At 39.0% G+C, this 15,002-nt stretch overlaps 1 protein-coding gene across 6 annotated transcripts in view; it reads left to right on the top strand.

Annotated features, from left to right (window-relative positions):
- The window catches only part of ANO4 (anoctamin 4), a 337,100-nt gene that overhangs the window by 146,127 nt on the left and 175,971 nt on the right, over nucleotides 1–15,002 (top strand). For all 6 annotated transcript variants that reach the window (XM_055096039.3, XM_055096038.3, XM_034934336.4 and 3 more), the window contains one exon: nucleotides 1,521–1,679. In XM_055096039.3, coding sequence (XP_054952014.1) covers nucleotides 1,521–1,679 — 159 coding nt within the window. The remainder of the gene's footprint in view (nucleotides 1–1,520; nucleotides 1,680–15,002) is intronic.

A 15,002-nucleotide genomic window follows, 5' to 3' on the forward strand; every position in this document is an offset into this window, starting at 1 on the left:
TCAATGTTGTACAGCAAGCCCGAAGAGCCTGGATGAAAATTCAATCCACTCCTTTTGTTCTTTACTTTTCAGTATTACCGCAAAATAATATTTGTAACTTCTATGTAAGTTACAAAGTATAATAATAAAATGAACACCTGGAACCACCATCTGATTTATGAACCAGAATGCTATTTTTCAAATTATAGTGACAAACTAATTGTAGATTACTAACTCCAGTTGTTTTTTAATGGAATGGAAAATTAATATTGGAGTGTATGAAAATAGAAAGGGTAAACAATTGTTTTGTGAAACTTGTCTCATATTTTGTATATGTATGTTTACATATATGCACACAAAGGCAAAATGTTTTTCTTGTTGTGGGTAAAAAAAAAAAAGAGAAACACTGAACTAGAATATTCCTAAAACCACTGAAGCTACTTTCAATCCCATACCTCTACCCTACCAGAGGTATCATCTTTCTAAATTTTATTGTGCTTTATTCTCTTGCTCTAAAGACAGTTTTACCACATAGATTCATAGTCTTAACAACTTATATTTAGATTTACTTTATTTTATGCTTTGTAAAAAATGGTATCATGTGGTATGAAGCCTTCTGAGACTTGCTTTTATCAGTGTTGTCTTTAAGATTCATTTTTATTGTTAGATGCAACTATAGTTTATGCACTTTCACTGCTGTATAATATTCCAGTGAATGAACTGTCTATAATTTATTTATCTATTTATTGTCTGTTCATGGACATTTGAGTTGACTCCAACTTTAAACATTTTTCTACTATTATAAGTAATGTTGCCATGAATATTCATATACATGTCTCCTACTTGCCTTATCAAGAATTTTTTCTCTAGGCTTACATGTTATTCACATATTCAGTTTTGCAAGATAATGTTAATGTGTTTTCCAGAGTGAGCGTATCAATTTTCACTCTCATCTCACCTGCAGGATATGAAAATCCTTAGTTGCGTCACATTCTTGGCTACACACGGTATTTTTAGATGTTTTACATTTTGCGCACTTAACTCAATGCTTCTTCCAATTTTTATTTTGTTTCCTCTTGATTACATTTTTCGCTAATGAATATGTAATTGAACACAATGAAAAAAATTATTATTATTATTATTATTATTATTATTATTATTTTGAGATGGAGTCTCACTCTGTTGCCCAGGCTGGAGTGCAGTGGCACGATCTGGGCTCACTGCAACCTCAACCTCCCAGGTTCAAGCAATTCCCCTGCCTCAGCCTCCAGAGTAGCTGGAACTACAGGCACACGCCACCATGCCCAGCTAATTTTTGTATTTTTAGTAGAGACAAGGTTTCACCATATTGGCCAGGCTGGTCTCGAACTCCTGACCTCGTGATCCACCCGCCTCGGCCTCCCAAAGTGCTGGGATTACAGGCATGAGCCACCGCACCCGAACTGAAAAAAGTTATTTAGTTTTAATTGTTCTTTAACATTACTCACTTGAACCTCAATTTGATGAATGACTTAAACTGGTCCCTTTCTCTTTGTGTGCAGACAGTGCCAGAAAGAAACAAATCAAATGTACTTTACTTTCGAGATGGAAAGTGTCGAATTGACTACATCCTTGTGTACAGAAAATCCAACCCCCAGACTGAAAAGAGAGAAGTATTTGAAAGAAACATTAGAGCAGAAGGATTGCAAATGGAGAAAGAGGTAAATAGTTTGCTTGGATGAGAAAAAAATATATACATATCTATTCATATGAAGAGGCAATAAGAAATAAGCAAGCAGTCTTAATGTTAACCAAACATTTCATTTGGTCAGAGTTTTCCAGTCTTCAGAGTTTGGGGAATGTTCCAATATTTAGACTTTGACAGCACAGTTTGCTTTTGAGATAATTTTAATGCCAAATGATTCCATGAAAATCAAAATATTCTATTCCAATTAAATGGATTGTTTCAAAGTGTGATTCTTTATCTAACTTCCTACGTCTGCCGTTTCTCTGTATATGTAAATGGAGGGTTCTGTTCGCATGGATTAAAGAAAACTTTGAGTGAAATCCAGTCACTCTCTCTAGAGGCTCTTTTTACATTTCAGGAAATATCATGAGCTTGGGCATCCTAGTACACCAGAGGAGACTGCCTGGCCAATTTGGCCAAAAGCAGCTGGAACTTACAAAAAAGATTCCAGTTTTAAGAGACATTCAGGCTATTTTTTTCAGGTCCCCAAGCTCAAGAGTGCCTTACCAGTGTTTGGTTCTTCCCCTTCCCTCCTTCTCTGCATGGGGAGCTTCAAGGAAGAACTAAGTAAGGAATGTACAAGAGGCCAGCCAGGCCTCTGATAGTAATCCATGATGGGCTTATGGTGTTCCCAGGAATACTGTGCACATTTGTAGAACTTGGCCCGTTAACTGAATTATGTAACTCTTCTCGGCTTCTCCCTAAACATTGTGCAAAGCTTCTGGAGCTTTTCATAGTCAATAAGAACAACATATTGGTAATTTAAGATGTTTACTTCTGATTCTGCTCCTCAAGGCTGAGGGGATAGATCTTTGAAGTCAGACATCCAGGTTTTTCTTTGTATGATACAGTTGCAGTTCGTACAACCTGCGAGTTGTGCCAAGGTATCAAATATTAGAAGCATAATATGCATATACTTGTTATCTGATCTTGGGACACTTCAGATAAATGGGATTTTTTTCAGATCTGTTAGGCTGACCTCAGCTCTTGAATGTTTATAACACGGAAGCAGCATTTTTCTGGAATGTCTCCAAGAGAATTGGAAAAATGGTGAGATGAATGTGGCTGTAAGGAAACAGGTTCTTATTCTCAGGAAAGAAGAACCAGCTTTCTCAAAGACCATCTTAATTAGAGGTTCCCTGGCACAACAAACAGAATTAAAAATGTTGTTTCTTCCACCTTTGTGGAGTTCCAGAAAATCTTTCCTATACAAACTGAGCGTATAGTTGATAAATCTTACTCTTTAAGTTCTAAATTGTCTCAGTAAGACGATTGCATTTTTTTCTTAACATTAATAGCACATTCATATTTTTCTCCTTAATCATGCCGTCTTCTTTTATTCTCATTCCTAAGTGGTAGAATTTTTATATGAAGAAATAAAAGATCTGAATTGCTACTTAATCTAAAAAAATGGAAGTCCTCCCTCTGACCCATTCTGACTCTGTCAAAATTCTGATTCCCATCAAAACTAGATAGCTTTGTTCAATTAATGCAAGATTTATATTTTAAGCTTCATAAGTATTCTCTACAGGCCTAGGGCTTCTTCTGTATAGATCTTTTCAATGTTATTTCATGATTTATTCGTTAGAACTCAAAAAGCCTAATGCTTTTCCAAATAGCACACATTAAAGTGATGGAAAGTGTCCTGTTGTGTATCCTAAAGCATCACCTGTACTGCAGTGTTTAGCTACCAGAATTTGAGGAGGATCATTCTGCCTGTTGTACAGTTGTGCTGCACAGTACAGTGTGGAGCATGCTGTGAAGAATGGACTGCTTGTACGATTTTGTCTATATACAAGATAGTTTTGTTTGTTGGAATTAAAAAAAAAATTTTAACAGGTATTTATTTTAATGTGTACTGGAAAAAATAGCAGTTGGAAAAAGGGAATTATCACTATATGGCAAAATATCATAAAAACTTATCTAAGCATTTCCCCCCTCCCCACTTTCCCCCAAAAGTTCTTCTCTGGGCATCACCTTCCATATTTCTCCTTTCCTCCACAATCTTTTAGACACTACAAACAGTTAGGTCTTCCCCTTTCTGGAACCTTCTTCACAAGTGACCTCTCCCGCTGCCTGGCTCGAGCCTTGCCCTGACTTTGCATAAGTGGTGCAATTTCTCTCTAATGCAACCTCCCAGCTCTGCTTTGCATCTTTGTGGACTCAGTCAGCTCAGCAAGAAAAGGGCCTTTGCAGGTTCTCTTATAGATAAATTAATTTTTCCCTGCCATAAATAATTAAAAGAAAATATCCCTTGGCTGAACAATAAACAAACCTTCATCCTTTATTCTCATAATAACTTGCAGAATTTTTATATGAAGTATCTACATTGTATTATTAAATTTAGAAACCGTTGGAAGTATTTTTATTTAAATCAAGTTTTTTATAAGCAGCTACAGCAGAAAGACAATTTTAATGGCGATTTCAGCTTCCAGGAGTTAATTCAACCTTTTATAGGACATAAAAAGAAGAACTTAGTTCAGGGTGGAAAAGAAGAAACACCCCAGGGACCCTTGTATATCTGAAACGTTTGACACTATGTACATTTTATGAATTATTAGTATCTTCTTAATTAGCTGTTGTCATGATGTCTAACAATTATGAAAAACATGTTTCACAGACAGATGCTTATGTTTCCAAATAGACAAACACAGGCTTTCTAGTTCAGTTTAACATCCTTATCTCTTTAACATTGAATTTCAAGAAACACAACTAGGATAATCTTTAATTCACGATAAAAGTGAGGACATAGTCAAGTTTAATCTTTCTTAAAACCTTTGCTCCAGGCTGATTAGTCAACACATAAGTGCTTGCTTTGGTACCCTGGGTCTTTAATATTCTGCAATTCAACTTTCATAATAGCCCAGAGAAAGCAATTCACCACAAAGTTCCCAAACAAAATATCATTGAAGTCCAGGTGATTTACTTCTTAGTATCTATCCACTTAAAGTGATTCCCTTCTTAAAGGTAAGCTCATATTTACTAATTAACATTTTCTATTTCTGATTTTTTTCATTTTTAATTCTATGTCCATTATTGATCTTTGGGTACCTATTTTGAAATCATTGTCCTCAATAAGACACTTATCTTTTCTTTTGTATAACTAGTAAGAGGATGAGTTAACTTTGAATTATTTGGAATGTGTGAGTAACAGTTGTACTAATGGAGGACCCTCCCGCTTCAGAATCATGTGAAACATTGGGGAAGACCTTTATCATTACAGTCCTTACAAAACTAATATAATTAGGTAAATCATATCATCTTGATGATGGTTATTTCATTCAAAAAATATTTATTGCACACTCACTCTATGCCAGGCATTGCTTTAAGGACTAGGATCTCAGCAGCAACAAATAAAACAGAAAAAAAATCCCTGCTTTGTTGGAACTTAAACAAAAAATATGTACAACATATACAAATATCAGTAAGTGCTAAAGAGAAAAAAGTAAAGCAGGAAGTGTTGAGAGGGGCTTGCAATTTTATAAAAGTCAGCAAAAGTGGGCCTCTTTTCCACAGAAAGAGAATAGCAAGTGCAACGAGAACAGCTCCACAGGATGGAGCATGCCTGGTGTGTTCATGGAACAGTGAGGATGCCAGTATGACTGGAGTTCACTGAGCAAGGTGAAGAATAGTGAGAAATTACACCAACAAGGCAGTGGAAGCCTTAGTGATCACTGGGGGATGTTAGCTTTTCTCTGAGTGACATAGGAAGCCACTGGAGAGATTTGAGCAGAAATATAAGATCTGTTTTCTGTTTTAATAAGGGCATTCGGGTTGCCTGGTAAGATTAGACTGTGAGGGGTGGAGGTGGCAAGGGCAGAAGCAGGGAGAATAATTAGGAGATTCGTTGCAAGAATCCAGGAAAGAGATGATGGTAGCTTGGTCAAGCACATAGAAGAGAGGAAGATGAGAAGAGTAGAAAGTAGCGCTGATGGGAATTGCAGACAGATTGAATGGGCAGTGTAAAAAAGAAGAGTCACAGACTATTTGTCTGACACATGGTATTTATCTAAGCAGTTGGGAGAAGACAGTTGCCACTTACAGGGATGCGGAAAAGAGTAGGTCAAATTGTAGACTTGTTAAGATTGAGATATCCCAATGGAGATGTTGGGTAAGATAGAAGAGTCTGGGATTCAAGGAGAGATCTGGACTAGAGATACACATTTGAATGAGATCTCCAAAGGAGTAACTGCAAATAAAAATGAGAAGAGGTCCAAGGATTGAGCCATGGGGAACACTAGTGTTACAATTTGGATGATAAAAAGGAGGCAGCAGAAGAGACTAAGAAGGAGTCACCAAGGAGCTAGAAGGAAAATCTAGAGTGTGTGGTTCAGGAGAGATGGAGGAATCAACTGTGTCAAATGCTGCTGATGGGGTGTGTATGATCAAGGCTGAAAGTTAATTATTGGATTTAGCAATATGGCAGGTTTGGGTGGTCTGGGCAAGAGAAGTTTCAGTGGAGAAGTCAGGGGTGAAAGCTTCATTAAAGTGTCTTCAAGAAAGAATGGGAAGAGAAAATACAGAGACAACAAATACAAACAGTTCTTTCAATATGTTTCACTGTAAAGGAATGGAGAGAAATAGAATGATAACTGGAGTATGAAGTTTGGTCAATAAAGAGTTCTTTCTATTTTAGATGGGAGAAATAAATACATGTTTTTATGCTAATACAAACTATATATTTGAGATGGAAAATTGATATTGGGAAAGAGTGGAGGAAGAATTTTTAGAGAAATGTCCTTGAAGCAATAAGAAAAGAATGACCACAAGTATCTCCCATTGCATGGACTCACCTATCTGCCTCTGTGCCCACAAATGCCACCTTTCCCCAGTGCTAAGGATGTCCTGTCCATACTCATTGGTAAGGCCAACCCTTCACTTTGCTTCTAAGACCCCATACCTGCTCAGTCCCACCCAAATACATTGCTTCCAAAAGAGATAAAATGTAGTATGCTTTAAAAACTGAAATGCACAAACAATACAATTTGTGGAAGTAGTTTGTTTCTGTTTGCACTCATCTCTCAGAAGGAGTGAGAAATCCAACTGCAGTAAACACACACACACATGCGTGAGCACATGTGGGTGCACAGTCGAGGTTGAATATCTTGGATACTTCTGTGTAATATGATACAAATTACATTATCAAAATTTTTATGCTCACATTTATTAATCACTTACTATTATAATTTCCATTTAACAGATGAGACCATTGGTAACTTGCCCCAGACAACATAAGTAGTAAGAGATAAAGCCAGTATTAAAACCTAAGCATACTTGCTCTTTGCCCTTATATTGTGTTGATTTCTGGTATCTAAAGGTGAATTTCAGGGTTAAAGAAGTTAGGAGAGGCAGGGCATGGTGGCTCATGCCTATCATCCCAGCACTTTGGGAGGCCAAGGCGGGCGGATCACGAGGTCAGGAGATTGAGACCATCCTGGCTAACATGGTGAAACCCTGTCTTTACTAAAAATACAACAACAACAAAAAAAATTAGCCGGGCGTGGTGGCGGGTGCCTGTAGTCCCAGCTACTCGGGAGGCTGAGCCGAGATCATGCCACTGCACTGCAGCCTGGGTGACAGAGCAAGACTTCGTCTCAAAAAAAAAAAAAAAAAAAAAAAAGTTAGGAGACAGGCTGAGAAGACAAGTAGTGTTATGAAAAGGAAAACTTAAAGGAACAAGGAAAATTGGGATGAATAATGAAGTTGGGTGCTGCCCAGACTGTGGTTCTTATGCCTCCAGTAGCCATAGACTTGAATCTTGGTACATAACCACTTACAAGCTGAGTGGTCATGGGCAATTTATCAGATTTTTATGGATCTCTGTTTCCATTGTTAATCCTGAAGGTGATATAATTTATCGTAAATGATGAAGATTAAGTGGACCTATATATAGTGCCAATCTTTGTTTTTCCTAATTTTTACTTTTAAATTTCATATTATTGTTTTACTTCCAGTGTAAGTTGTTCAGCTACCTTCTATTTATGGCAAGTGATATTTGTTTTCCCTTTATGACTGATATAAAATCTTTTTGTAAAATGATTATTTTAAAAAGTGAGTTATTTAAAGAAATATACAAAATTAAGATATTGTAGATGGTATTACAAATTTGACAAAAATTGTGAAGATGGCCCGCGAATGATAGCATTCTGTGTTACTTGGCTAGTCCTTGTGGTGGACAGACTCTAAAGTCTGTGATGCCTGCTTCCTTTTCACACCTTCCCTTCCCCTTGAGTTCAGGTGGGACCTGTGGCTTATATTTAACCAATAGAATATGGCTTTTGCTATCATAGAATATGACAAATTTAATGGGATGTCACTCCTGTGATTATCTTATATGGTATATAAGATCTCATCTCAGCAGACTGGCGTCAGAGAGACCCTCCTTGCTGGCTTTGAAGAAGTAAGCTACCATATTGTGAGACAGCCTATGAAGAGGGCCACCTAGCAAAGAAAGGTGGGGTGGCCTCTAGGAGCTGGCATCCAGCTGACGTCCAGCAACAAGCAGGGATCTTAGTCCTACAACCACAAGGAGATGAATTCTGCCAATAACTGGGAATCCTGGAAGCAGGTCTTTCTTCAGTTGAGCCACTGATGAGACTACAGCCCCAGGCAAGACCTACATCATAGCCTGGTGAGACCCTAAAGCAGAGAACCCAGCTCAGCTGTGCCTGACTTCCACCCTCTAGAAACTGTGAGATAATTAATTTGTGTAGTTGTAAGCCTCCAAGCCTATAGTAATTTATTATGCAACAATAGATAATTAATACAGTGATTAAAAATCTGGGATCACACATTCTGAGTGTTCATTTGGTTCTACCATTACAAGCTGTGTGCCCTTGTAAAAGTTAACTTATCTGCAAAATGAGGCTAATAATGGGATTTATCTCATGGGTTATTTTAATTAAGTGAGATCATTTATATCGAGTGCTTATCTCTGTGCCTTTTACATGGTAAGCATTTAGTAAACTTCATTATTATCATCATTACTGTTATCATAACAGCTAAATACAACGTGTTAACACTTTTATTTTGGAATAGTTTTCAAGGTAAACTTTACGAAAAATTTTCATCCAGTTTACAAATTCTTTATAATGCAACCATTAGGAATAGCAACATCAGTGGGTCATATATTGTTACTGTGTATGCATTAATGAGATTTATAATTTAATGCTCTTGGAAGAACTCGGAATACATTTGGTAACAAGTTTAGCATGATCAAGGTTCAGATGTTTATCTGCTTGGAGAGGATTTGGTTTTAGATTCATCTGGGTATAAAGTTATAGATCAATTCAGAGCTAAACAACAATAGTAACAACAACAACAACAAAAACTGTATTTGATTGTCCATCCCAGTGTTTCTTTACCCCCATTCAAAGGAAATCTTCACAAAGATTTCCCCACTTAAAGAGCTAATCTCATGCAGATGGCTCTGTTCCCTTGTAGACTTCCTGCCCAAATTACCCTAATTTCATCCCCATTTATATACTGCAGCCACATCCAGCTTGTTGCTGTAGATGCTCTCTCAGCATCCAGAACTCCGAGGATACAAGAACGACAACATCCTCCCTTCCTTCACAGTTGAAAACATGATGATGAGTGTCTCAAATAAATGAGTGTCAGGACTATGTGCACTACCCAGATTTCTGTCCTCTAGGGCTTTCTGGTCGAAAAGAAAAAAAAAAGAAAAAGAAAATCAGACTTTTCTCCACCCAATAATCTCCACTTTACTCCACTCAATCTTCTTATATGTCACACACTTGTATTACCAAGGGTCTCAAGGTGACGAGAAAGGAGAATTTAGGACAGTCATAACCAAAGAAGGAAGAAAGCAGATTTTCTTCTGAACCTCACAGCCCTGGCGATTCCTTGAGTGTCTTTCAGGAGCTACCAATGTCAGTCCACACTTGTGGTGGCTTTTCTGTTAACTTGAGTCTTAGGCTGGATTTCCAAAGCATAAGCAGAACTTGAGGTGAGAATTCTTCCTCAAGTTGTTGATGGGTGGGGCAATCTCAGGAGAAAGGGGCATGAGAGGAGCAGAAGAGAAGAGCTAAGCCAAAAGCATGGCCTCAGCTGGACACTACCTTCAGCCTGATCCCACAGGGGAACTCGGTAATCAGCAGGTGCAGCACAGAGCTGGTCTACTTTTCAGACACGGGCCCCCACGTCAGTCAGTCATTGGCTGAGGTCTGTGAAGGTGGTGAGAGGTAGGCACTGTCCGTTTGGCTGAGGGTCATTCTGGGTACCATCAGCATACGTTACCACTGGTATTGAATTAGTAGTAGAGATGCTGCCAAATCTGTGGTATTCAGACAGCACTTTTTGAGATGCCAGCAATCATGAAATTCATGGGGGTCCTTGACCAAGTGAAGAGAGAACAAGTACACATTGGAATTTCTTCTGTTTTAATTTGTCAAGTTGTTCTTCTAATTTTAGGATGCTATTTCTCAAAGGTAAAGATTCCATGTTGCTAGTGTAATCACTTTGAGGGAAGACATACATGTGGCCAACAAGCATATTAAAAGCTCAATATCACTAATCATTAGAGAAATGTAAATTAAAACCACAATGAGATACCATCTCACACCAGTCAGAATGGCTATTATTAATACTAAAAAGTCAAAAAATAACAGATGTTGGCAAAGTTGTGGAGAAAAGGGAATGTTTAGACACTGCTGGTGGGAGTGTCAGTTCAATCACTGTGGAAAGCAGTGTGGAGATTCTTCAAAGAGCTAAAAACGGAACTACCATTCAACCCAGCAATCCCATTACTGTGTATATACCCAAAGGAATATAAGTCATTCTACCATATAGACACATACACATGTATGTTCGCTGCAGCACTGTTCACAATAGCAAAGACATGTAATCCACCTAAATGCTCATCAATGGCAGGTTGGATAAAGAAAACATAGTACTTACACATCATAGAATACTATGCAGCTATTAAAAAGAAGAAGATCATGTTCTTTGTAGGGACATGGATGGAGCTGGAGGCCATTATCCTTAGCAAACTAATGCAGGAACAGAAAACCAAATACTGCATGTTTTTACTTATAAATGGGAGCTGAACGATGAGAACACATGGACACATGTCTCTTCTTTTTTCAGAGAGAGACTTTGTCTTACTGGTTTTTGCATTCCAAAGACTTATTACAGTGCTTAGCTTGTGGAATCCTGAGTTTGCTACAAAAGATTGTGGATAGCTGATTTTCACAGCTGAGTCTGGGTAACAACAGTCAATTCATCTCCAGGGTTTTTCAACATTGACCCTATTGACATTTAGGGCTGGATAATTCTTTGTTGTAGAGGGCTATTCTGTGCTTTACAGGATATTTGGCAGCATCTCTAGCCTCTACCCACTAGATGCCAGTAGCACCTCCTTCAAGTAATGACAACCAAATATATCTCCAAGCATTGTCACATGTCCTGGTGTGGGGGGAGGGAGGAATCATCCCTAGCTGAGAATCCCTGGGTTTGACCCTTGATCCAATATTATATGGTTTGTTGTAGTGTCCAAGGGGTAGCGCTTCCATTCTTTTATCCATGTTCAACCAACTTATTTCAGCACTCTTAACATCAGACTCTTGAATCAGAAAAGAGGACTATGTATTTGAGGGGAAGAATAGAGTATGTGAAGACTGGCTCTCAAGCCAGACAGCTGGGATTTAGATCCACTTACTACTTCACCACTTACTAAGTGAATAACTGGGTAAAGCTTTTAATCTCTCTGTGCCTTAGTTTCTTTGTTTGTTAAGTGCCAGATAATTCCTATCTCAAGGGCTATTATGAGGATAAAATGAGTTAATAAATTACAATATGCTTAGGAAAGAGTCTGGACATATTGACAGCTTTAACTCATGGCTGTTGTTGGCATTGATGATACTGATAAAGAAGGGAGTGATTTCAACCACTGGTCATCCTGTTCCTGAAGCTCAAGCATTCAATCCTGTCACCTCTTGGGCTGAGAGTCCTTGTGTGTCCGGGGAAAGCTGAGGGGACCTGCTAGATGGCAAGAGATATAACGATAAGTCCCACCTCATCACCAGGACTCAGTCCACCTACCACTGCCCCATATCAGTCTGTAGAATCAGGGCTGTATTCTTACTGGTTCATCTTGTTAGGGCAGTTTTATCAAATTGATGATGGTTTGAGAGAAGGTGTTCTCCCTCCTTTCCCTCCCTCCCTTAGTCTTACTCTAATTTCTGAGACCGGTTTAAAGATCTAAGGGCCTCATTATTGCCTCAACTGCTTTTGCTTATTTAGGTAGACAAAGTTTAATCAAAACATTTCTGTTGCCAGGTCAAGATGACCAGTACAAAGTTATCTTGATTTACTCAAAGGATTATTCCAAATCAACACGTATTTCATATAACTCACGCATATTACTTCAGTCAAGACAGACCAACTTTAAGGGAAAAAAATACCCATTATACAAGGCACAGCTGAAAAACTGAAGTCATTTTATGAACTATTGTCATCCCACAAAAAGAAACTTATTTAATCTGAAAGATTTTCTCAGCAGTCTAAATTTAACTTCTCTGATATAAAGCACGTTTTGCATAATCATCATTATGTGCCACATGTGGGCATTGTATTATATTTATGAAAGGAATTGAAGTCCTTTCTTTGTGATATTTTTGCTCCTGCTGTTTTTGCTATGTTATGATAAATTGCTGAAAATTATGCAAAGTATATATCACGAATATGACACTAATTATTCATTAATGGCATGGAGAGATTTAAAAGCTTTGAAGCAGCCTGGAGAACTGTAAATCCATTTACAATCTCCAGCTTGTAACCCTTACAAGTGAAAAATTTGAAAAAGATGAAGTGTAAGCTGAGTATTATTAATTGAACTTGACATACCTTAGTTACAAAAGTGATGATGCAGCACTGCCTCTTGAGGCAAGGGCCCTGGCTTAGCTCACTTCCTATTGTATCTTACGCATATTTTAAGAGCAGTCTGTGGTATCTAATAACTCCATTTCCAGATGAAGTAATTCATTCATTCATTCATCAAATGTCTGATGAATATCTACTACTATTGAAGGAAGGGAGGCATTAAATAAATATATCAGATGTAGTAGGTATTGTGGAGAAATACACAGGAATACTGGGAAGGAGTCACTATTTCATTTCAGGAGTTCAAGAAAAATCTCTATGATAATGGGTGAACTAAGCACAAAGAGAAATTGGAATTTGCATGTCTAAACCCAACTCTCTAAAGCATTGCAGAATTTTCCCACTGCTGGGTTTCCTTTGTTTTGTGCATTCCTATGCAGGCTGGCATCGGTGTAGGAAGAGTAAGTGGAGTAACTTAATGGGGGGTTATGGTAACAGGGGGAATAACTGGATTTGGCTGTGGGATAGAGGTAAACTCTGGTGTTTGCATCTAAATGAACTCTTACGGGGCACGGAACAGGGAAAAAAGTCAAGTGCACGAGCAGTGTTGGGATTTTGGAGGGGCCCGACCTAGTTGCAAACACCTCCCTAACTTGTCCTTTTCCATTAATCAGTTGAACTCTCATTCTGGGTGCTACCTCTCCACTTTTGCCTACCCAGAAACCCAAAGTTTCTTCTTTAAAATTCTTCCCTAGTACTTACAATTGCCTAGCCCCTCTTTCATTCGGGGTTGTGCAGGAAAGCCACTCTGTGTCCTCCAGGAATGAAGTGTTCAATAAAGAATTTTACAGCACTGTAAGACCACTTAAAAGGTTGGGCATGAAGGTCAGGGAATCCACCTCCCATCACTTCAGCCTGAAGCACCACAGCAGCAGGTCTCAGGTGCCGGCATGGAAGCCACTGGGATCTCACTAATGCCCTTCTGCAGCACGTGATTCTCAAAACTTACCTGGAGCTGCTTCAAACCTCAAATCTGCCTGTAACTACCTGCCTGAGAGACAGCCTCTCCTTTCCCACCTTCCATCTGAGCACCCATCATTGTACACTTTAACCCAGAACTTTATGGAGAAGGGGATTCTGGGAAACCAGAACCAGGTTCTGGTCCCAGCTTCTCAGCAATGCAGAGGACTCAGAAGGAGGTGCTAAGGTGACAACAAACAATATAGTGCAGCCACCAGCCCTCCTAACAGGTTGTTCCCTGTCCCTTCATTTGAGGCTATGCTAGCCCCCTCTCTGTAATACCCAGATGGTTTAAAAGTTGTAAGGTCTGAAATCTAACACCTGCCTTTGAGACGGAGGAGCAGCTATTTCTGTTTTTTAACATGCGCATGGCTGAGTAAATCACCCAGTCAGAGTTCCTCCCAGAAACCCACGTCTTTGTTCTGATGCTAACGTTAGGCAACTGTCTTTTTTCAAAGCATAGCAGAATTCACTGGGACCCAATATTTAATTGGATAGTCAGCAGCAGCCACAAGCCTGCCTATGGAAATGTCCTTGTGTTTGTGATGCAGGGGAGGGAAAAGAAACAAGGAAAGACAAGCTAAAAATTCCTTCCACCATAACTGCCCACAGAGGAATTAAAGAAGGTTCCCTTTGTCGCGTCCAGCCCCTGCAGTGAGAGTATCAATCCTCATGCACACGTGTATTGAGCATCTATTATGTTCCAGGCACTGTGCCAGGCACTGGAGAATAAAAAAATAAATGTTCTAGTTATCTATTGTTGTATAACAAACAACTCCAAAACTTGTATGTTAAAATAATAGTCATTCTTTTTGCTCTCAAATCTGCAATTGAGCAGGACTTGGTAGGGACAGCTTCCGTCTGCTCCATAGGACATCAGTCGGAGCAGCACTAGTAGTGTCTGGAGGACCCCCCTTTTAAGGTGGCTGACTCACATGGCTGGAATGTTGGTGTTGGCTGTCAGCTGAAAGCTCAGTCAGGGTTGTGGGCTGTGGGCCTCTTCACAGGCTGCCTAGGCTTTCTCATGACATCGTGGCTGGGTTCTAGGAGAACAAGGTAAAAGTGAACTTTTATGACCTAGCCCTAGAAGCATTTATTCTGCTGTACTCCACTGGGAAAGGCAGAATGAAGGGGAAGGGACATAGATTCCACCTCCTGATGGAGAGTCATAAGGTTCTAGAAGATGTGTGGGATAAGCAGTAATGTTGGGGCCATCTTTGGAAAATACAAGCTGCCACAATATGCTCAGCGTATTTGAGGAGCTCACTAACTAGCAAGGAAGGCAGATGTGAAACGGATAGAATGCAGTTTGAAAAGTTCTATGGAAGCCCTGGGGAATTTCATACTCTGCAGAGATTGCAGGAAGGTTAAGAGAGGTGACCTGGGACTTAAAGGATGATTAGATATTCACCAAGTCAGAAAGTAGAAGGGCATG

Source organism: Pan paniscus, chromosome 10 (assembly GCF_029289425.2).
Source record: "Pan paniscus chromosome 10, NHGRI_mPanPan1-v2.0_pri, whole genome shotgun sequence".
NCBI lineage: Eukaryota > Metazoa > Chordata > Mammalia > Primates > Hominidae > Pan > Pan paniscus.